At 39.4% G+C, this 22,791-nt stretch overlaps 2 protein-coding genes across 2 annotated transcripts in view; both read right to left on the minus strand.

Annotated features, from left to right (window-relative positions):
• Positions 1 to 12,642, minus strand: part of LOC110054652 (uncharacterized) — a 27,167-nt gene extending 14,525 nt beyond the window's left edge. The window contains exons 1-13 of the mRNA XM_020761000.2: positions 12,203 to 12,642; positions 9,521 to 9,627; positions 8,980 to 9,075; positions 8,310 to 8,339; positions 7,511 to 7,572; positions 6,074 to 6,187; positions 5,425 to 5,479; positions 4,668 to 4,730; positions 3,812 to 3,879; positions 3,179 to 3,219; positions 2,180 to 2,301; positions 1,556 to 1,716; positions 773 to 807 (exon numbers count right to left, since the gene is read on the minus strand). Of these exons, the coding sequence (XP_020616659.2) occupies positions 773 to 807; positions 1,556 to 1,716; positions 2,180 to 2,301; positions 3,179 to 3,219; positions 3,812 to 3,879; positions 4,668 to 4,730; positions 5,425 to 5,479; positions 6,074 to 6,187; positions 7,511 to 7,572; positions 8,310 to 8,339; positions 8,980 to 9,075; positions 9,521 to 9,627; positions 12,203 to 12,266 (1,018 nt within the window). The 5' untranslated portion in view covers positions 12,267 to 12,642. The remainder of the gene's footprint in view (positions 1 to 772; positions 808 to 1,555; positions 1,717 to 2,179; positions 2,302 to 3,178; positions 3,220 to 3,811; positions 3,880 to 4,667; positions 4,731 to 5,424; positions 5,480 to 6,073; positions 6,188 to 7,510; positions 7,573 to 8,309; positions 8,340 to 8,979; positions 9,076 to 9,520; positions 9,628 to 12,202) is intronic.
• Positions 12,643 to 15,009: 2,367 nt separating this feature from the next.
• Positions 15,010 to 21,076, minus strand: LOC110054643 (chitinase-3-like protein 1). Its single transcript, XM_020760993.2, has 5 exons — positions 21,025 to 21,076; positions 18,099 to 18,500; positions 16,531 to 16,903; positions 15,822 to 16,183; positions 15,010 to 15,420 (listed from the first exon to the last, which is right to left on the minus strand). Exons 2-5 carry the CDS (start codon positions 18,476 to 18,478, stop codon positions 15,198 to 15,200), a joined length of 1,338 nt encoding a protein of 445 aa, XP_020616652.2. The 5' UTR covers positions 18,479 to 18,500; positions 21,025 to 21,076; the 3' UTR covers positions 15,010 to 15,197.
• Positions 21,077 to 22,791: the final 1,715 nt, after the last annotated feature.

The raw sequence follows: 22,791 nt of genomic DNA on the forward strand, positions 1-22,791 counted from the left end.
TTTGACGAGCCCGTAGGGCGAGTCAAAATACAAACAACGAGTAAAAATATAAAGCAATACTACATATCAAAACATACAAAAAGAAATTTATTATCCAACTGCTGTAGTCAATAAATTTATCAATGAAAGAGGGAGAGTGTGACAGTTTTGCGTGCGCGCGCCAACCTGTACGGCAAACAGGTTTTCTACTGTACAAAATAACTGTACAATATCGCTGTATATTTGTACTGTTATTTGGACGGTATTCGCTGCAGCTGGATAATAAGGAGTGCTGTAAGCTGTGTTAGACCTTACAGCACTCCATATTTACATTTAAGTCAGAAGGTTCAGGCATAACCTGCATCAGTGTTTGGAAACGTCGGTATCAACACAGAACCTAGTTAAGGTTTGAATTTGTAAGCCAGAGCTCAACAATTAGTAACACTAAGCCATCTAGCCCGTTCCAGGCGTACGCTTACATGCAGCAGTGGGGTGCTGACAGGGATACAACGCGGAGAACGACTGGAAAGTAGCGAGGGGTGTGGGGCGAGAAAGGAACTTTCTTCCCCAGATCCCTCTGGTTCTCGCGCTCGCCTCGTTCCCCTTATCGCTTCCCACACCAATCTCGTCCACAAAGCCCTTTTCGCTCCTCTTAGCCAGCCAAGGCCCCGCCCGCTAAGAGGAACGAAAAGGGCTAGGGAGACGAGAATGATCCCACACAAACAGAGAGCCTGGAACAGGTTATAACACATCAGGAAGGCTCCCAAAATAATAACGAAAGGAGTTAATGTACCTCCCTTTTCTCCCACCAGTGATCGTCCTGGTTTCCTGTCAAAGAAAGAAAACAATAAACAGTAAAAATTTTGCCACTCTTTTTTTTACATGGTTGCCCTAAAATCCCAGTCCCTCTATTAACTATGGTACTAATGATGGCGATTTCTTGGGCTTCATTTTCGACAGGTTAAACCGCAAACGCTGGGGAAAAGGTGCATTCTTCAATTCTCATAACCTTTATATTGAACTCTACATGGATGGTACAATTGAGAAATTCAATACTGATCAGTACTATATGGCTAAACTGGCCCGTGATGAAAAGGAAAATTCTGATATGTTCCCTCCGTAGCTCACGAGTTAATTTCGGCGAATTGCTTTTTCAATTCATTGCACAAAATAAACAGTTTTTTGTTAAGTAGAAATCTTTTTACCTTCATGTTTGGAAGACAATTCCAGGTAAATGTTCACAACAACGAAGTGAGAAACGTGAATAAATACTTCATTCTTTCACGCGCGCATTTACCGAGAATGGATCGCGGAGACACATCAATTTATCAGCAGATTAAAAAGCGCCATATAATAGATACCTTATTGAACTAGCTTGTTCGGCCCGGATTGGAGAATTTGAAGACTGGTCTCTTTAGTGTGTTTGTCTGTTTGATTGGTTTGTTTTTATTTTTTTGTTTTTTCAGGTTTACGATCTCGAAAGAACTCGCCCAATTTTTCTTCAATACGGACCTCACGTGCACGCCTCTTCAATAACGTAAACATGTACATGTATGTCTAGTTGAACAATGCTTACAACTCCGTCTTATCAGGCGTGACGGTGATCCTTGTGGGGCTGGTTCGTTGACTTCGTCGTTCAGGGCTTGGACTTCTCTGTGCGATGCTCCCCAACTCGGTATCGCTCACGTGGTCATCTTCTGAAATAACGCCCATATCCTTGTCTTGAAACGACGGAGGCTAGAACAGAAAAGCCGGTACACAGACTTAAGGATAATGACAATACAATTAAGCCGAATCGAGCAGGAGTTCACAAACTTTGCCCTTACGAACATCAGCAAGCACTGGGCCTTTCCTTGCGCCTCTGTTTCAGAACTAGACCTCGTACAAAACCTTTCATATGAAAATAAGTTTGATTTGCAAAAGAATGAACTTGTAGGGGCAACATATTTTCATATGAATAGTTTCGCACGAAGACTCGAGGCAAAAGGCAACTCTGATATCACCCATTAGAAAGATTAAGCTCTACAAGTGTTGTCTACGGCAGGATGTTGCCTGGTTCTGGATTCTCCAGATCAAGTGGGATGTCAGTTTCCGGGTTAACTTCAAAAGCGTCCGCGTAAAAATTCAACAATTCATCCAAATTCATTTGAGAAACACTCAAACTTCACAAAAAAGTATTCATACTTCATGTGAGGCTCACCGGTTTCTCTGCGCTTGTTCCACCAAGTGACTCTCTCATGATTCTCTTAGCGGCCGTGTCTCTGTACATACTCCTTCTTCTTATGGATTCCAGTTCTCGCTCACTCTTCTGTTTTTCTCGTTCTGTTTACAAACAAGATGTGTCTGTTGTAAAGAATCTCCTTCCATAGATGTACGTGTACATTGTAGATTATTCCATGTACAAAGGTCAGCCAGGACCCAGCTGCAGGGCTGGGTTGTTCGAAAGCCGGTTCACGCTAACCCAATATTAAAACTTAACGAAGCGTTAATTTTTCCTGTCTAACAATGTTTTTTTTACTGCTAATGTTTTGTGTAGTTTGGGCTTACTCAAACTAAAAACTGAAGGACAAACAGTGTCAACAGAAAACATCACCGAAAAGTTACAAAACTGAAGTTAAAATTCTCGCTAATCCTGGGTTAGCTTAATAGAGCTTTGAACAACCCGGCCACTCGGTAACTTATTCAAATCTATCCTCAGGTTAAATCCAGTTAACACGAGGTTAAAATTCAGGAAAACATTATTTCTGTTGTTCGATTGTTTGGTGCATTTTTATGATCTATAACAGTGTACCTAAAATGGAAACATGGTTGGTTTCTTTTTGACAATAATATCGGAAATGTACCAGCGAAGAGGAAGAAATCAGAGTGAAGTCACGTGCAAACGTGACAGAACGTAACATCGCTTTTTCCCCTTGACGCCGTCGGAACAGATCGGAACAGTTCCTCAAGCTTCGAAAATTTGGCACACGCTGCACTACAGGTTCCGTCGTTTACATGGCCAATTTACAGTCATAAATAATAGCTCACGGTCCCTTACAAATATAGCATCTGATATTTTTCAATGATATTTTTATTGCTGATATTTTTTCACTGATATTTTTATTGCAGCATCAAAATTCTCCGTCCACAAAGTTCCCCGAATTTCTTATCTTTTGTAACGTAAAACAGAAAAAACACGAGGAAGGTTTGAGAATCTTACCAGCCTCTTCATCTGTGCTTGTGCCGGCCACATAAACTTCTCTACAAGACAAAATCCGGTATACAATGCATAGTCAGTTGACCACTGCATAAATACTGGTTTTGGCTAAAAAAAAAAATTGTTCGCTTAATCAGAAGTTTTTAACTGATACGTGAAGAAGAACAATATTACAATTTGAGACTTGCCCTTACGAAAAACCTTTGTTGTCGTAGGATACTCAAGATATTTGAAGACCCTGAGGACTTTTTGGCCAAGAATCTCGAGGGTTCATAAAGATAAGATATTTCTAGAACCCCTACCGAATTTTGGTAAAGCCCCTCAAATGTAGACCTGCAAGAGGATCTTCGTTAAGATCTTTTCCGACCTTTGAGAATATTCAAAAAATCCTTGAAGTACACTAGCCCGCGAACAGGCTACCGAGGCGACAACTTCGTTCCCAGGGTCTCTCATCTTTCGCTCCAGGGGGCGGTAAGATGAGAGACCCTGGGAACGAGGTTGCTGAAGCGAGCAGATGAGCGCAAAAGAAAAACCGATTCGGCAAGCGCAGCCGAATCCTCTCTTCCGCAAAGTACATGTATATAGATACACAATTGCAGCGCAAGGTCACAGATTTACTGGAAGGCGCATTCTTACCCTGTTTTCACTTTCTCTTTGAAAGATTCAATAAGAAATTTCCAGCGGTACCCATGCGCCTTTGATGTCTGGAAAACAGATAAAATAGTATGTTCAGTATTTCAATGTTCTCAATTGATTGGCTCGCTATCCCAAAGCCTGGAAGGAGATTGAGAAATGCACGGGAGAGTAGCAACGTTACATGATAAAAAAGCCATTACAGTTCAGAAAATCTTAAGACTTTCACAGTGGTGTTCCTTCAATTGATATTTTTAAGGCAAAACAATTCTGCATTCACTCAGTCAGAGACAGCGTTAACCAATGCAGTACTGCCTTTTGAAAATGTGAGTGTCAATACATGTGATATGTACATGTACACTGTATTTAAAGCTCATACATGTATCAATTTACTCCTTTGTCTTTGTACTGGGTGCAACAGAATTGTTTCACAAGTGATTGCCACTGACTTAAACCTGAAGATTTTGGCTGCTTCCTGACTGATCTGTCAGTCTGAATTTGTTGGCTCGTTCGTTCGTTTATTCGCTTGTTCGTTCGTTCGTTCGTTCGTTCGTTCGTTCGTTCGTTCGTTCGTTTGTTTGTTTGTGCGTTCGTTCGTTCGTTCGCTCGTTCGTTTATGCAAACCTCTTTTCTAGGTGACTTGTCTTGCTCCACTTCAATAATTCATAAGCCCTTTTAAAAGCATTTCAGGGACTTCATAGAATTATTGCAGAATTGAATTTCTTTCATGTTATACATGTAATAACCTTTTCCACTTGTTTCAGTCGAAGCAAATCGTACAGGCCTGTCACAATGCAGCAAACCGGCCGTTCAAACTAACCAGGATTAAACATATAATTTGTTTATGAAAAGTACCTACCATCATCTTAGAGAAAAGCTTCTCCCAGTTCAGCACTTTTCTCTCTTGAGCTAGCCTTTCACTCTGTACAATAAAGATACAGTTTTAAATGGACTAAAAGAACTTGACTTTCACATAGTTATGTAACACCTTTTTATTACTTCCTCTAGGAGACGCATACACCACGCCTGTTTAAAAAATATTTTGCAATCAATAGTGCATTCCCAATTCTGTTTGCAGTGTGTTACCCAGGCGGGGGTACTCCTGGAAAAATTGGGTGGGGGTGTGCGGCCCGCGTCCCAAAACCCTTACCCAATTTATGACTAAAATCTGTGATATTCCCTACCCTATTTGTGACCTGACCAAAAATTCGAAACCCTATTTATGACCTGAGTCTTAAACCAAAACCCTGTTTCAGACCTGCGTTATGAATAGTTCCCTAGTTCAGACCAATGTTAAATTACCGTAAACATAATTTGTGAAGGGCTTTTGTTGATTTCCTCTTTGATAATGACGGAAAAGTGGCTTCTTCTTACAAACATACCCATATCAAGGCTAGAGTGCAAAAACCACACCCTATTTATGACCAAAATGGGCAAAATCAGCTAAGATCGATACCCTATTTATGACCAAAACGGCTGAAAAACCATACCCTTTGGGGCTGCACATACCTATATACATGTAGCCCATATAAGGGAGTACCCACCCCCCCCCCCCCCTGCCGGATGTGTTACAACCTATACTAACAGTATGAACAAATACAAGGAAAACTGTGCACCTGAATTCCAACAAGAACAAGCTTCTGTAAGGCAACATTCAATTGTCTTTGTTTGCTGTAGAGTGACATGAAATTATAACAGATCGCAGTGAGTATTGTGTGCCATTTTATTTTACATTGCAGTGTTCCAGATAAGTAAGGGGTCTCAGGTCAAAACCCCGACAAGGTCAGCTATATGACCTGACAAAGTAATAGAAAATTAATAATGACTTGGATTGCTGGGAGCAGAAGGGTTGACCAGATCATATTCCTCATTGACACCCCACCTTGAAAACATCTGTAACCCTGGTGCATGTAGAACTTTATAGTTTGAAAAAGTGAATTCATCTATTCCATTGTGTACTAATTATATGAATTTAATTAGATATAATATGGTTATAAAATTAATGTCCAATCATGAATGGGCGGGCAAATAGACAAGAAAACAGGAACACACACTGGTAAACATGGCACAAGGTGTTATTGATCATATTCAAGTTAATAAGTGGCAAAGCTCTAGGATTTAAAGAGATGAATTGTAAGCCTGACCATACATTTTAAAACAACTAGGCAATTACTGCACATACTCTACACAAATATGCAATGTATCTAGTCAACCCTATTTAAACAGGGTAGCCCTGTGCGGTACAGTGTACATGCTGCTTCTTACTTTTCGTAATCTTCATGAAGTTTTTTCAGTGCAGCACTCTTTGTCTCCCAAGGTGTGGAGTACAACTTTACCATCCGCACCAGTTCGGTGATAGGAACGCTGAGATCTGATGAACTGCACAGGCAAACAAGAAACAAATCAATCAACAACAAAGAAAACAGTTGATGGCCAGTTGGCTCCATAATGACAATGTTCCCAGTCTGTTCACTTGCACAAAGGTTACACATACACCCCTGCAGATGCAGATTACCTCACACAAAGGGATTCACTGAGTGGATTGCAGGAGCAGGAGTGAAGTCAAACTGTATTTTTGTTTCATTATGACTGCAATTTCATCCTTTTTGCTTGGTATGCTTAAAGAATGAGAAATAAACTCGTCTCTGCAATGTAGATGGTGTTTTATATGGATCAAAGTCGCTTCTCTTTTGGGGTACAGTAATTTACGTTTTTTGTGGAAGCAGGCTGATTAAGAGTGACCCCGCCATAGAGCAAAGGTACAGTGCTATGCCGTGCACTGTGGAAACATGATTTGTAACATGTCCATGTCAGATACAGATCACTGTAGGATGATTTGAAATTGACTTGATCACCCCAGTCTGAGGTCTGAAGTCTGAACCCACTAATTATAAATGGTAATTCTAATTACAGTAGCTGCTGCATGCACAGTGCAAAAAAAAAAAAAAAAAGTCGTTATTTTGATTAGCCACTTATTCAAAGCATTGTTCAGAATTTTCAAATTAGTGTACTGATTATGTTGATCCTTGAAATGTCTCATTTCTCTCTCCTTGACAAAGGCCTCTTTTCTGCTGGCTACACTGTATAAGCTAGTACATGTACATGTAGTTTAAAGGCAGGGAGTACTTTTCTCCCCCCCCCCCCCTCCCCACAACATGCACTCTCCCCACTCCCCACTCCCCTTCCACCTCCACCTCCCCTAGGAAGCCTCTGTGGATGAGAGAGGTCTCGTCTAGTGATCTGTAGGGCTGTGGTTTAAGAAAAATTATGAGGAGCTCAGCCAAAGGTTCCTGACCATGAAATCCTGGGTGCCCAGCACTTAAGGGTATATAAAAAAGAATTTTTTCAAGTCATCTAACAGCAAATGTTAGTTGTCTTTGGCAGCCGGGCACTTTAAGAGCACAGCCCTACAGTGTGTGTATCTGTGTTTAGAAAACTTATGATATTGCAAACTCAGATGTACACGTACAGTATGTACAGTGAAAATCCCAATTTCTCAAATCCTCGTGTTTTATACCTCCTGATAACTTGAACCAGAGTAAATTTCCATCTCCTCAGTTATGTAATTGTATCCCTGATTTCTTGTGCTACCCAGTATATCAAACCAATTAATTGTTGTGTCTTTTGAAGGTTCAAAAAAATGGGATTCCACTGTACTATAATATTATTATTGGAATCTTGCTCAGAGGTTACTATAATTACCTTCTAAATAATTTTCCAGTGACCAGTGCAATTTTCAAAAGCAAACTTGGTGGTAAAGCATGCTGTAAAATAACATCTTGACATGAAACTATATTTTACAAACAACTGTTACCCCAATACAAGAATTCACACAACTAATAGATGGTGATCCCATCAAGATTAACATACTAGTCAAGACAGCTTTCAAAATCCTTGCTGAAGCATATATAACTATATGGATAACAGATGGGAAGCTATGTATATGTAGCTGACATTAATTAATGGCAAGTGAAAAGCTGAATTTCACATCTTATACCAGCTTTTCTTCTTGTTTCATTACGAGCATTGTTTCAGAAAGTCTCTAGGCTCTACAAATACACACCAAATTTATTATTTACATGTCTTGCTAGCTCCATGAATGGGCAAGATGAACCATATCCTACACTGTGATTGGCTGCCCAAGCAGGCAAGATTGCATTATCCATTTTCTCCCTTATTTTCTCTTTGAATGAGGAAATAAACTGAAGATTCCAAACTTACAGTACTTTACCACATTTCTAAATACCCCTAGCTTCTCAAATGAACTCCCCTCCATAAACTGGACATGTGGTACACTGTATCCTCGACTCTTTCTTGGTGTTTGAAAAAATTGTTTTGATAAAACACATGTTTATTTAATTTTTTGTGTTTTATAACAGTATGTGCATGAATATACATGCACACCTCGGGCAATAATCTTGACCCTGCAACATGACCAGTACATTGCAAGCGTACTTTCCTTGCACTTCATATTTCTGTCAGTAGCAATCTTGTAACTTACCTTCAGAAGCTCATCTTTTATAGTCAACAACTGAATAAACAAAAAAACAAACAAACAAACAAACAAAACAAACAAAAAACAAAATTAAGAATACAATGAACTAAGTTCCTTATTCAGTGTTACTGATGTGCTTATTACATATCAGCCATTCAGGCTAGCTCCAAGACCAAGCAAGCTAAGGTGAACCAAGTCCCACACTGTGATTGGCTACCCAACTGGATGGCATTATCTTGCATTATCATTTTCTGGTGTTCTTTATTAACCATAAAATAAATCCTTGTGCGAGCCCCAATAAATTGTCTTGGTCCACCGCACACTAGTCGACAAGGCCGACAAGACGTTTGAGCTTGAGCACTGTCAGATATCACCCGACAAGCCCCGATCTTGTTGCAGACTTGTCTGAATTCACCGCACACTAGCCGACAGGTGAAGATTTTTCGATGGCTGACAAAAAATCAGCTAGTGTGCAGTGCCACCATTAGAGTTTATTTTGAACACAGGTTCTCTTATACACAGAATAATAATAAATACAATAATTATAACATTGTATGAAGTTAGACTGGGTTGAAAATGAAGGAGCAGTACACCACTATTAAGGAGCCTGGTCTTTCTTAAGAACAAACTTCTGATGAATTTTTTTAATGTGAATTAAAAAGATGGTAGTACCCACCTCAGAAAGTGAAGTTTGAAACAAAGCCAGACAATTCTGCACTCCTTCACAGAGTGTCTTGAATTTCTGTTGTTCTTCATATGGTGTTGAAGTTCTCTAAAAAAAAATTGTCAGTATAAATATTGCTAAAAAAAAAAGAAGCAATTTAAGGATACAAAACTGGGCAGCACATGGATTTGAGGAAGTTTTCAGAGGGGGAAACAATTCTCAAAACATCTGAGAAAACTCAATCTTTTAACACTTTAGTCTTCCAATAAAGTGAAACATAGAATTCATTGGTCTTAAAGGAAATGCCATGTAGGCTGGATAACCATGCTATGTGTAGCTGTTGTGAGAGGAAATGAGCCCACACTCCTAGAACTCTCTTCTCAGGGAGGACCTTAACAGTAACCGGACCAGAGAGAGTGACAAAAATGAGCTAAAATGCCATCCAGTTCACAAACATATTCACTAACTTTATATCTTAACAGACACATTGTTTAAATTTGCTGAAACAACTGTACACATTAACTGCACATTCCTTTGAAAATTACGCACACACCTCACTTTCAACAATTTCTAAGTTAGAATCTGCTCTTTGAATCTCACGGGACTCTGCAAACTCAGGGACAGGTTCCAGTGATGGGCTTGACTTCTTCTTCAATATACCTATAGTATGAGAAACAGTGAAAAACAGTTATACTGCTGTTGATGGGGCATGCTTCATACAGTAAGTCAATAGATTATACAGTGGAACTCTAAAATAATAAAATAACAAAAGGCCAGGGCCGAGTGTCCATATCATGATGGTTATGGTTTCACACAATTTTTCAATGCAAGGTGTCAATAAGGAATTCCAAGGGTCAATTCCCACTGTTCCCACCAAATCATACTAAATTTTCTATTTATTTGTCGGGCCAGGTAGCTGACCTTGTTGGGCTTTTGACCAGCTGAGGCCCCTCACTTATCTCGAACACTGGAAGGTGTCAGCATTATTGAGTTAGAGAATGCATTGTACAACAATTCTAAGACGAAATAACCTATCCATAATATTAGAGTCCATACAGAGAGTCCAAGGTTTCATTGTCACTGTAGTTAGTTCCATGACAGATGGCATCAGTTAGTAGTCAGGTGGAACATATATTTTAGTGTGTGGGACTTCAGAGGTTCAGCCTTAGGGACATTTTTATGATCTGACCTCCCCAAGCTCCCCCTGCCCCCGCCGCCTGTTCCTATCTCTCTTCCCTGTAAACATCATCATCATCATCACCATCTTTATTTAAAAACACGGTAAATACATCAGGCATTAACAATTTAATATAAAAGCTATTACGAAAGACTATATATACAGATTAATCTTCTATAATTTAAAGTGCCTATGAAGAAAAAAATAATTGCTGCTTATTTGAAAGGCTTTTCAAAGTAAAGAAGAATGGCATCTACCTTTTTGGAATATCTTTTTTTGTTCTAGAGATATTTACGTTTTTGTATTATGCAAATGAGGAGAGTGACGACGTCATAAATCGTTCCACTTGAACAGTAAAACACTGAATCAAGAATATCTCTAGAAATATTGGAGCAGTGTTCTTCAAACTTGGCACCAGAAATGTACATCACAAATGAAACAGAATGACACCTTCTGTGTTGTTGCCATGGCAACACTTTTGGCTCCAGTCTCTTTCTGTGAAAAACCAAATATGCCTATTTGCAACCCTTTGAGAAGGGACAGCGGGTCTTGCTTGGAACACACATGGTTCCCATATTGTCTTAACTCTCCCCATTAGATTGTTGGGAGTGGATGATCCTAGTATTAGATAAAATCTGGGAATTTTAGTTTTAATTAAAACAGGACCAGCGGCATAACTGTTGTCATGGCGATGGCATAATGGGTGTCATTTTGTTTCTTTTATGATGTACATTTCTGGTGCCAAGTTTAAAGAACACTGCTTTAATATTTCTAGAGATATTCTTGATTGAGTGTTGAACTGTTTTTGTGGAACCACCTATGACGTCATCACTCAAAATACAAAAACGTGAATATCTCTAAAACAAAAAAAGATATTCCAAAAAGGAAAACGCCATTCTTCTTTACTCTGAAAAACCTTTCAAATCAGCAGCAATTATTTTTTACTTCACAGGCACTTTAATAATATTGCTAACTATTAAAGAAAAGTAAACTAAATTTAAGCCTGTTTTACAAGAATGCCATGCTGGAATTAATTAACAATTGTCAGAACCATGAACCAATGAACAAGCTTCTCGAGATACATGTACGTGTATGTATAAGTTTGGCTTGAATCTATCTGAAATAAACTATCCGCAACGCGTACTTGTGGGCTTATGGCTAGTGTTATTCCATTGGGTTGGTTATTCTAGTCTTATGAATAAGCAACTAATAGAAAGATAAAAGTACAATAATAAATGAGTTTGGTACTACTAGTACCTAGTAATATTACTAGTACCTAGTCTACCTGTAGGGCAAAATATGCTCCAGGAGGTCTGGGTGTAACACCACGAAGAAGGCAGTAATGCCGAAACATTGGTTGATTTATACTGCCATTAAGCGTCTTGTCAACAATATTTTTAACATTTACGTGTAGTTTAAAAGACGCTACACAGTTTCTTCAATACTGTTAAGTGTCATCCCTTGTGGATTTATAATGCATAAGCCCACAAAAAGCTTTACAAGATTTACTGAAGCACAAGCAGGTATTACTGGTTATATGTAATTTTTTCAGCAGCGTCAGTAATAAACAGTCAGATAGGTATTTGTTTTATAAGAATAAATTTCAACCTACCCTGCGGGCATTTGGTTTCTCCTACGCCGAACGAGAGATAACCCTCGCAGGGTTAAGTTTCAACCATTTTCTTAAATGAGAGGGCTTGGATTAAAAATAAAATTACAAAGTAAAATAGAACGTTTCATGATGGAATGCGAGTGTCTCAAAAATCTAAAGATCTTTGACATATGATGAAAATTAAACTACAATAGTGTCCGTAACAATTTTAACTGGTTATAAATGTAAACAGCTTCAAACGCTTGACGAAAGAGGTCAGAAGATTTGACAGCCATAGGAAAGAACTCGTTAACTCTTTTCTATCGCGCTCAAATCTTCTGACTCAACTCTTCAAGACACACAATAAGAGGGCAATCCACTATCTCCGCAAGTCATAAACCATCAGTCGCCACGATAATTGAATAACAACGTTCATCATAAAATAGTTATGAAACACCTGCACAAACCTGGTCTTTTAGCAAGAGTCTCCTGTTTCTCCGCGTTAGCCGCGGGTTTGGATTTTTCCACCATATTGAAGACACGAAAAGCTATTGACAGCTAAAATTCCAGTTTCCTGAGCTCTTGTTACATTCTAGATTTGTAAAGTGATTAGAACTTCTTCTAAAGTCATCACTGCAACATGCAAACGAACTTGGTCGTCATTAATGATCTCTTGCTGACCGTTGTCATGGTATCCGCCACTGTTTGAATCCCCGGCCGCTGACCACGTTGGTAGGTCTGCAAGTCGTGCGAAGGACTCTAAGAGGAGAGCAGGGTGGGAGGAGAGGGTGGGAGGAGAGAGAGGGGTCCTTGTACCACTGAAAGCAGCTTCGCCTAAGTATCAACTAGACTTGGAAATGGCAAAAAATAAAAAAATAAAAAAAAAGATGGAATTTCTTTACACTCGCCCAGAAGGAAGCCCTATGGGCACTGGTTAAAAAACATTGTTCTAAGTTCGATAAATCAAAAATTATTTTTTTTACGCAGTTTTTTCTTTTCGATGCCCCAAATCGGCCAAAATCGATCGAAAATGAGCGACATATTCAGATGCTCGTAAACTGAAAAGTAAAAATTTTCATTAAAAACTGATTGTACGCCGTATATGTTCTTCCTTTCTTGTATATTTAGAGCTAAATAGATCTCGACTTGATTGGAACTAAAATATTTAACGAATTTTCTAAATTAACGACCCAAGACAGCTTAACAGAGGTCTACATTTCGCCTATTTTCAAATGCTAAAAAGGCGCTCTGGTACACGGCTTTTACCAAAACGACTAGTTTGGTCTAAAAGCATTGTTTCTTCTTCAAATTAGTGAAATAAAACTTTTGGGTAAATAAAATTGCGAGTGCTGAGGTAGCGAACTAAATGCAGCACTTCTCCCTGAAAACGTGACCTTTGACCCCAGCGTAACGAAACCGATTGCTGCAAGAAAAGCAAACGCTTCGTTATTTTGAAACATTTTCTAGTGATATCTCTATTGTTCTAGTGATATCTCTATTTCTGTAACGGAGTTACAGAAGTTGTCTAATTGAATTGTGAGGTAATAATATCAGATAAGTACATCTAGAAAAAAAACAACTGTGAATTTAACACGACAAAACCAATGAGAGATGTGGAGGGCGATTCATTGATAGCTTTAGTATTAATTTAGCGAGCGCAAGTTCACTCCATTGGTTTCGGAGTAGGGCAGTTTATACATTTGCAGCAGAGGTAAATTTGGAAGGCGTGACGAAGTCATTGAAGGGTAAATTTATAAGGGGAACAGCGTTGATCCAAAGCCGGTGCTAGTTGAAAGTCGTCTAAGAGAACAAGTGTAAATCGGACGGGAAAGTTTCCTCGCAACTTTCTAAGAGTGAAAAAAGATAAACTGAATGTTGATTATAGCTTATACATTGTACGTTCTGCGTCCATAAGTTTAAAATTAGAATAGATTTTAATAAGAAAGCGTTGACCTGAGACCTGAGAATTGACGAGACCCAACCAGGTTTGAAACAGCCGTCCACGGTTCAAATTCTTGGCTTCCAGTTTGGACTCTATCATGTCGTTATCCCGTTAAGCTTTCTACGTAGTAATCGGCCTTAATTCATTGTTATGTTCCTATTTTTGGCTGATCATGTCTTTTATATGAAGTACAGTGAACCTCCCGTAAGCGACCACCCAAAATGCCAAGCAACTAGGTGGTCGCTTGCGAGAGGTGGCAGTTTACGAGAACTTAAACCATACTGAGTCAAACGTTTGCCTCATTTAAGACTGATAAAGTACAGTGTATGTGCATTTTTTCTTTAAAATTTTAACTGTGTTTCCTTGCGGAAAGTCAATTTCGAGAAAAAGTTCCGGTAATTCCCATTGAGAATTTCCGTCTCTTGGACAACCCAAGATTACAACTCCTTATTATGCAATTTCCGCTCTATTATCTCTGAAATGGTCGTTTACGGGAGTTTAAAACAAACGAAAATTTCAAACTTTTTGCTCTAAAAGTGGTCGCGGTCGCTTACGAGAGATGGTCGCTTACAAGAGGTTCCAAATAAAGTGATTTGACTTGGAAACTTTTTTTATTCTGGAAAACCAATCACTGAGGAGAGGTGGTCGCTTACGAGAGGTGGTCGCAACCGGAGGTTCGACTGTATATGATAATGATATGTAAGTTGAAATCTTACTCCGCAGTTGAAATATATGAAAGATCATACATTTCAACTGCGGAGATAGATATGAAGACATAAACGATCATCGCAGTTATACACACAACTTAAGCAGCTGTGAAACTAAACCTTGAAAATTTAGGCTTGATCTTTCATATATTCATTTGCATTCTTCACCATCTACGGGCATACTACGAACTCACAATGTGACCAGCTCCAAGTTGGCTTGATAGCTCAGTTGGTAGAGCACTGCACCGGTATCGCAGAGGTTATGGATTCGAATCCCGTTCAAGCCTGATTTTTTTTTCAGGCTTTAATTTCACAGCTGGTTAAGTCGTGTATATAACTTTGATTACCACTGATGTTTTTGCAATTCATATCTTTTCATCCGCAGTTTTAATATATGATTTTTCATATATACACTTGCATTCTGCATCATCTACGAGAACTATCACGAACTCACTAAGGTTATGTGGCGACGGACGCATGCGCAGCGTAGCTACGTTTGATACAGTGGAAAGACCTTTCTTTCATGTTAGTGTCCGCTACACAAAGTTTTAACATCTGGACATACAATGTTCATACTGTTGAAACTTAATGATTAAGGAGCCACAGAGTCATATAGAAGACAACATTTTTTTGAGAACTGCATTTAATGGAAAGCTGTACCAAAACACATCACATCAGTCGCAATAACGTTTTACATATAATTTCATCAAGCTGCAATGTTTAGTCAGACATTGTACTTTACTAAGCGTCAGTTAGCATTTTGAAGACGTGGAATTTTTATGTACACGCACACAAGAACTTGAAGTAAATTTTTTATGCGCACGCGCACAAAAACGCGGGGCAATACCCCCTGGCACAGTTGTTGGTACACCATTGATCCATTCCTGTGTTACCTTTCCAGGGTCCTAAAGCCTTGCATCCAGAGGGGGGTGCATTGCTTGGGGGCTGGGGTTTTGTTGGGGGAGGAGGCGCAGCCGTTGGAATGGGTCCTGCTCCTCCGCCTAATGATTGCTTGACTGCATTTATCAGAGGGTACCTAATAAAACAGAACAACTCATTTTAACTTTCAAAGACATACTGTTAGGATTATACAATTATTTTGTGAGGAAGCAATCTATTGACAACAGTTTTGATCATAAACCTGAATGAGGCATCCTGTCAAAACAAACGCTTTAGCACTGTTCTACTATAACGGGAAAAAACAGTCCATGAGCTTGAGACACGGTAGAAGAAGGCATACGACCAAAAGGGTGAAAAACCGAATAAGTGATACCAAACACGGCTTTCTCGTGGTTTGAAATCAGGATCTAAATAGGCCTACTGGGGCTTGAAGAACCTAGAGTTTACCAAGATTATGTTTGATCTTGTGTAACCCCTCCGTTGAAAATATTATTACTTCTTTAGGAGAGGAAATTAGTTTTACCTAACTTTACTTACCTTCCTTGGACACAGAAGGAACCCTTAAAATCATCCAGATCCAGCGACCAGAACATGGCACCGAGGAGATTTTTTCCTTTGATCAGGGTATTCACTTTCAATACCAAACTCCTCCTGTCATCGTATCCCACCCACTGATCACCGAGGTATCCATACGGGGCTTTCACTGTATTGTGCCGCACCACTGTCAGTCCCATCTGACAGATCTCGTAATAGGACAGGAATCCTCCTTCCCTTGTGTACCTCCCAGGAGTAGCCCTGCCTCTGACCGGTGCTCCAAGTCCATTTTGGCTCGGGTTTGATAGCTTGAACGCTCGACCATACGTAGCCAGTCCTAGTGCGATTTTCTTGCTAGGCATACCCTAATGGAGAAATGTGTTGTCATCATTACGTCAACACCACGTTTAAATTCTTTTGTCTATATTTCAACAAAAGAGTGTTTCTGGTGGAGACCTAGCCCGGTGGAAAGCACCCACCCGAGGTCGTACCAAGTGATCAGTTTGGCCAATGATGACATTGGAGAATTTAGTGTTGAAATGTAAAATGTTATAGGCTTGTAACTACTAGCATGTTTCCTGAATTGGATTGGTTTTACGAAGATCAGCGCAAATTGAAAAACGACAGATTGGTTTCTCAACTATATCCCCTACAAAGAAAAGCGATTGAACTGACACAATCCCTGGCTATTTTAAAATACGATCACGACTACCTTATTTATCCAATACTGCACTGCGTACGAGACCGTCAATGTATCCCCTTGGGGACCCTCCAGAGCAGTGTGGTGTCCTGTTCTTCCATCCCAGCTTCCACGAAGATCATAGGTCATCAAGTTGATAAAATCGAGTGTTCTCGCCAATTTGCTTATTTCATACGCCTTATTAATTCTTTCCACGCCAGCGGCCACGGCTGCCGTCAGCAGGAGGCGCCGCTTTCCGCTCTGTAATGACTCTGCCTTGAAGGCGGTCAATAACTCCTGGCAAAGGACTGTGAAGCGCTGTTTGTCCTGTGGTGGAGAGTTACCACGGTTTGCGGGGTATTCCCAGTCGAGGTCAAATCCATCGAAGTTATACTGTCTCAGTAACCTAAACAATCGCGTGTTAATATGAGTAATACAGGACCTTGATGAGATATTTCTCAGTTTCTGCACCTGCTCTAACTTGTCTTTTTCCCCAAAACATTTTCATCCGCGTTGAGGCAAATATATATGTGTGTTTGCTTAGAAATTTTAGGCAAGTCTTTCTGTGATTTTGTTGGCCTTATAATCGCTTTCCTTGCTTAGTGCTAGAAACGTTTCCGCTGTTACCTCTAGGAATGTAACAGCGGAACATTTTTAAGTGCTCCGGAGTCACAGAGAGGTTACGTTTTTCTACTATTCTCATAGGATAAATCGGTTAAACTTTCCCTTTATTGCCTGTGCCCCTGGTCTGATTCATCCAATCGTTCTCGTTTGCATGTTAGGCAAGATCTTTAGGCGCTCTATCATGCACTATTGTGACTAGTGATAACGATGTGGTTGGCTACCCGAGCGGGAAAGATGGAGCTATCTCCGCTCGGGAGTACCCGCCGTGTCTTGCAACAAAAATTTCCCCGAAAGCCATATAATAAATCCTTTATTGACCAAGCTTGTTCGGTCAAGATGCCTTAATATTGGCCTCGTTCTTTTTTTGCGAGTTTATGGACCTCGACTCCGTCTCGGTCCATAAACACGCAAAAAAAAAAACTTGACCAATATCCAACCATCTTGACCTTACACTTGGTCAATAACCCATACTTCTCGCATTCCTCTTCAGTGTTTACGTGCAATGGCACATGAAGGTTGTAATTTCCTGATCTCGATTTGTCATTGCTTATTGGACTACGAGAAAGATGTAGTTAACGAGCGAAGGGACGTTTCAGTCAATGAGGATAGAAATGTGGCCAGGTCGGGTCGCATAATAGTCTGCCAAGCCTTTTTGTGAAACTTAAATTGCGGAGCTGCACAACGCCTGTTGTACTCGATTGGTGCATGCTTTTTACAGCGTGAGGAATGATTTGAAAAATGACCTAAGTAGTAGAAATGTAGCATCGATGGGAACCGTCATTCAGGGATTAACAGAAGACTAAGCGTCGACACACTAGTCGCAAGAGCTGAGCAGCGAGCGTTACATAAACTAGCAATAATTTACTACGTTTCGCTATTCTCGTTATCTGTCCGCTTATTATTGTTTTGGGATTTTAAGGAAAAACTACGCGTTATTCACGCGCCAATGGAAAATTCTCAGAGTTGATGATGCTCACCTGATGACAGAAGTAATGAAGACATTCCGATTAGCTGCCGTGCTCACCATACGTGAAAAAGGACTCACTGTCCCACTCTCGTGATTCCATCCGCCAACGGCCAGAAGTGTCTTCAACCTGGGGTTCTGTCGCTTCAGATTGTTAAACCGGACGTACATTTGATTGTCATTCCATTCGAACATGGCGATCCTGTTGCCTTCGTCGATTTTGGCGAAGGAGTAGATGACGTGAGTGCAAAGGAATGGGTCGATGTCTTCTGGGAAGAACTTTGCACCAGATGGTCGATACTGCGCCCAGTTGGTGTAATAACAAACTCGGTAATAGGCATCACAACTCGCTGACAGAGCCATAAAGGCTAAGAGTAGAGTCAAAGCTTGCATGTTTACTGAACCGAATTACTTCCTGACGATAATAAAGGAAATCGTTAGTGGCTAGGTGGACAAACTGTAAGTGTTAGCGGCTAGTCGATCTCAACCTTAGCCTGATTCTCAGACGTCCGAGGTCGTTCACGGCCCCTTCGCTACCCGTCTCTCGTCTCCCGACGGGAGAGGGAGAGAGGGGCCTTGAGCGACCTCGGACGTCTGAGAATCAGGCTATCTCAACCTCAGCTATGGAATTATTTTTGGCAATTATCTATCAAACAAGCCATAATAAGCGCTTCTCCCAATCGTAGGATTATCTAAGCATTATCCATGTGGTATACGAGTTAAAAAGGAGAGAGAGTCAAGGAAAGTGTTGACGGCAAGTCTCAAACTCAGCTATAGAATGGTTTTAAAAAGTTCATTAAAAACAAGCAGTAATACATGCTGCTCCATGTCAAAAAGGTATGTAATCATTACCCATGTGCTGTACAAGTTTTAAATTGCGACTCTTTGATGTGAGCTCTGCTAGCGATTAGTTTCAGTCCAAAACTGGAATGTGGTATTGATAATCTCACTAATTTTTTTTATAGAATTTAGAATTTTGGTTCATACCACGTTAGTCTTGATTTTAGAACATGAATGCTCACACACAGTGTTATGACCTCAAGTTGTTTATGTTGGTCTATCGAGAGTACTTAATCTCCGAACAATAACCTATCGATAGTCATGTTTGGGTTTGTCTGCTGGCCTTCGTCTGTATCTTCCACAAAGATCCTGTTTAGATTTCTTGTTTTCTAAACTTTAGCCTCCATTGCTTGCTTCAAGAGCTTTGTTGTTCGCTTCTGAATCAGAAAGTCGCGTGAAAGTGTTTGGGTTAGTATTCTGAAAAGATCCTTAATCCTTGAAGGTCAGTTCGTCCCGTGTGGCCCACACTTAACTACCCATATGGTATTTAAGTGCGTGTGCATTTTGTTAGTCAATTAGAAGTAGAAGTAGAAGCAGTAGAGGTTATACGAAGATTGTGCAAGACAGTAGTCCGAGAAATACGAGATCCAGAGACAATTTATTAGTAGAAAGCTCAACGAAAGAAGCGTAACGTTGCAACAAGACTTTTCAAAACTTGGAGCGAGAACTACCCAAAAGCATCCTAATGGCCCGTGCCATTTGCTCTCTACGCCTCTACAATCAACTCATTTTCGCTGGGTGCTCTATTGTCCAACCTCTTTAGATTGTTGTGCCTCTAGAAATCACCCCGAAATCGAACTCATATATCCTTTAATTACAGTCTAGCCGTGGATATTTCTTGGAAGCTTGGAAATGATGATAATTCTGATGTTCTATCCTCAACAAAATATCGACTGAGAAGAAAACGAATATCATTACTAAAAGACAGAAAATCAAGGAGTTGTTGTGTTGTGCACAGCACTAATTAGGAGTGGAGATTATAGTTTGATATTATAGCTTGTTTTTTTGTATTTTAAACGCTCCGAAAACATTTCACGAGCAATTGTCTGGTTGTGCACTTGTCCTTTTTTTCTTTTTCTTTTTTTTTTTTTTTTTACCAAAGTCAAGTTTCCCATTCTGATCCATTGGTAGCATAGTGCCCGCTCTTCAAACACCTAGAGAGTGAGATCATGACGGCAAAAACATGAAGGAAATCTCAAGTACCTGAAATATACGCTGCGATGGAAGACCGCCAATGTATTAAATTTTGTATTGGATTTAATGATAAATCTGCGACCCCCAAAATGAAACTCTGCACCTCTTACGCAGGATCTAGGTCATATCCTGCGCGCATTTCTTGTAGATATCTTGTTTATGCCTTTTTGAGGATATGAGAAAATAAAGCAAGTTGACAAGATCTGTTGCTGTGTGCTGCTTATTAGTATTTATTTATCTATTTTTTTTCTTTTTTAAAATTCCAACTCTGTAGATAAAATGAAAGAAAGTTAGATGCCTAATGAAAAGATGGGGCTCGATGGTTCCCTCTCGTTGAAATTCAAATACATCCAGGACATCGCTATTTGATATTTGATTACGTTTTGTAAATTTATAAAATCGTTTCAATTTCTAAAATTGTTCTCCGTATCACGCCCCCTTGTCATATTTGGTAGCTACGACAAAAAATTCTCTATGCGTTCTTCTTTTTAGTAAAATAAAACCTCTTCTGACCTGTTATCATTATGTTTTTCCCCGGGCACAAGTTGCTTTTTACTTCGTAGTATATTTCAAGGAATAGCGCACCTGTTCTTTTAGACACTTCTCATTTGTTGCAGTTCCTGATAACTTGCAGCCTGATAATTTGTTTTGCTTTGAAGGCTCAAGTTTGTATAGACAGTTATGTATCGCTTCAAAAGTTTACAAAGGTTTTACTAGTGTACATGTACCGCAGAATTACTGGCTAATGTCTCCGAATATTAGGTGAGCAAATTCTTGGGCGATGATTTTGAATTTGAGAATAAAAAACGTTCAGATTAACTTCGACTCGTGAATCCTTCCGTTGATAAAAGCTGAAAGTTGTGTGGAACTAAAAACGAAAACAACAACAACAACAAATGTCTTACCTTTCTTTGAAACCTGAAACGTCTCAGGCGGGATTAGAGCACGATATAAAATGCTTTCTTCAACTCCTAAAAAACTGCAAGAGAGCCTCTTATATATTCCCTATGCGCCTCGTAAAATTAATGCATTTTCATGAGGCGGAAGTCTCTTGTAATAGTTGAAAATACTCGTACACGTTAATATTGCTACATTGACTAGCAAACTACGTTTTTATTTTCTACTATGCCCGCTCTCAGGTTAAGAGTTACATCCTAAAACCAGATAAGATGTTTTTCCATTCCTCTGCGCCTATTTTGAACGGTTCTTTGTTGAATATATTCACTTGAATAAAGAACACTGTTCTTTAGGTCCAAATGTAACAAAGATTATACATATGGGATAGAGATATTGCACCCGAGTCAGATAAAAAACGTAATCATGTTGGTTCTCCAGTTGTTACCCGTTCCTGCTTGTTACGCTTTGCTGGAATTCACGTTACTTTAGCTAAAACTGCTTTGTCGACTGCAGCTGAGCATAATTTTTCTCAAGGTTTTTATTCAGAAACACAAATTTGCCTTTCTCTCCTAAATTTGAGAAGAAACGGGGTCCAGAACATGTAGAAATATTGAGTAGTTATGGCAAGTGTTGTATAATGTTTTCTAAGTGCCTTTGAAGTGAACCTCTTGATCCTTTTTTCCTTCCTTGGACAACATCTCCACTCCACTTAAAGATCTCAATGTCTCCAACTTCTCTAAACAAAAGGAGCTTTATCTACTGTGTGAACAACATTTGAAAACTTGTAATATTTTGTCCTCTCTATTGCACTATGTACATATCTTTTCTCTTACAGTTTTGTATTCTCATATCCGTACTTTGAGGCATTACATACAACAACTGGGGACTGACTAGGAACGTGCGAGTTATTTTAGTCTCCAGTCTCATATTATACTTTTCTTCTATTTATATAATATATATTTAATATATAATATTCTATTTATATAATAATATGCAACATTTATCTTTTGATACGCTGTTAGCAGACTTTTACTGAGCACAAAATTTACTTCAGGTGTTTATGCTTGAAGCTGAATAAACATTTGAGGGAAAATGACATCAACTCTGATTTCAATGATATCAGTGATATTAGTCTTCACATGGCGTGGGCATTCTATCGCTTTTACCAGAAAAATAAAACAGTTATATAATTCGTCGCGAACTTAGAACCTTTTCTGGTCAGATTGGATGAAGATTATCTACAAATTATCTATAGTGCTCTGATGAAATATTCGTCCAAATGTCACACGTTAAATGATTTGACATAAAAATTTTAGATATGGAGAGAAGAGTTCTCAGTTGACAAGTTTTTTTCAGAGTTGTTATATTGACCGATAGGGTTTAATACAGGGATCTACAAGGGTTCCGTGTTCGCGAGAGGTGATAGATTTCCGCTTATTGTTTTACACGCCTGAAATAATCATTGCTATTAATAAAACTCGGCCGGAAGTTTCAAAAATGGGAAATGTTCACTATTGTCGTCGACCTATGAGGCAACTGGAAAATATTGACTAGACGTTTAAGGGATGGATTGTGAGCTTTCTGAGTTATAATTTCACGATTAATTGGTTATTCATAGAGTTTACATGTAATAATGTTCTCGGTGTATGAAAGAATGCTTCCGAGTTGTCGTGTAAGTTGACTACAGTATTTGCCTTCCCTGCCATGCTTGCCGAAATTGGCGTCATGACGTCATTTTGGTGGATTCCGATGGCAGCCTATTTTCTCAGTCGTTG

Source organism: Orbicella faveolata, unplaced genomic scaffold (genome assembly GCF_042242905.1).
Source record: "Orbicella faveolata isolate gen_17 unplaced genomic scaffold, um_ofav_v1 contig_13, whole genome shotgun sequence".
Taxonomy (NCBI): Eukaryota; Metazoa; Cnidaria; class Anthozoa; order Scleractinia; family Merulinidae; genus Orbicella; species Orbicella faveolata.

Coding starts and splice junctions, on each gene's coding strand:
- LOC110054643 (XM_020760993.2), bottom strand. CDS start 18,478: ATGCAAGCTTTGACTCTACTCTTAGCCTTTATGGCTCTGTCAGCGAGT. Junction 16,904..18,098: donor TTCATTACTTCTGTCATCAG/GTGAGCATCATC, acceptor GCGATTGTTTAG/GTTACTGAGACAGTATAACT. Junction 16,184..16,530: donor TGCAGTATTGGATAAATAAG/GTAGTCGTGATC, acceptor TTTCTCCATTAG/GGTATGCCTAGCAAGAAAAT.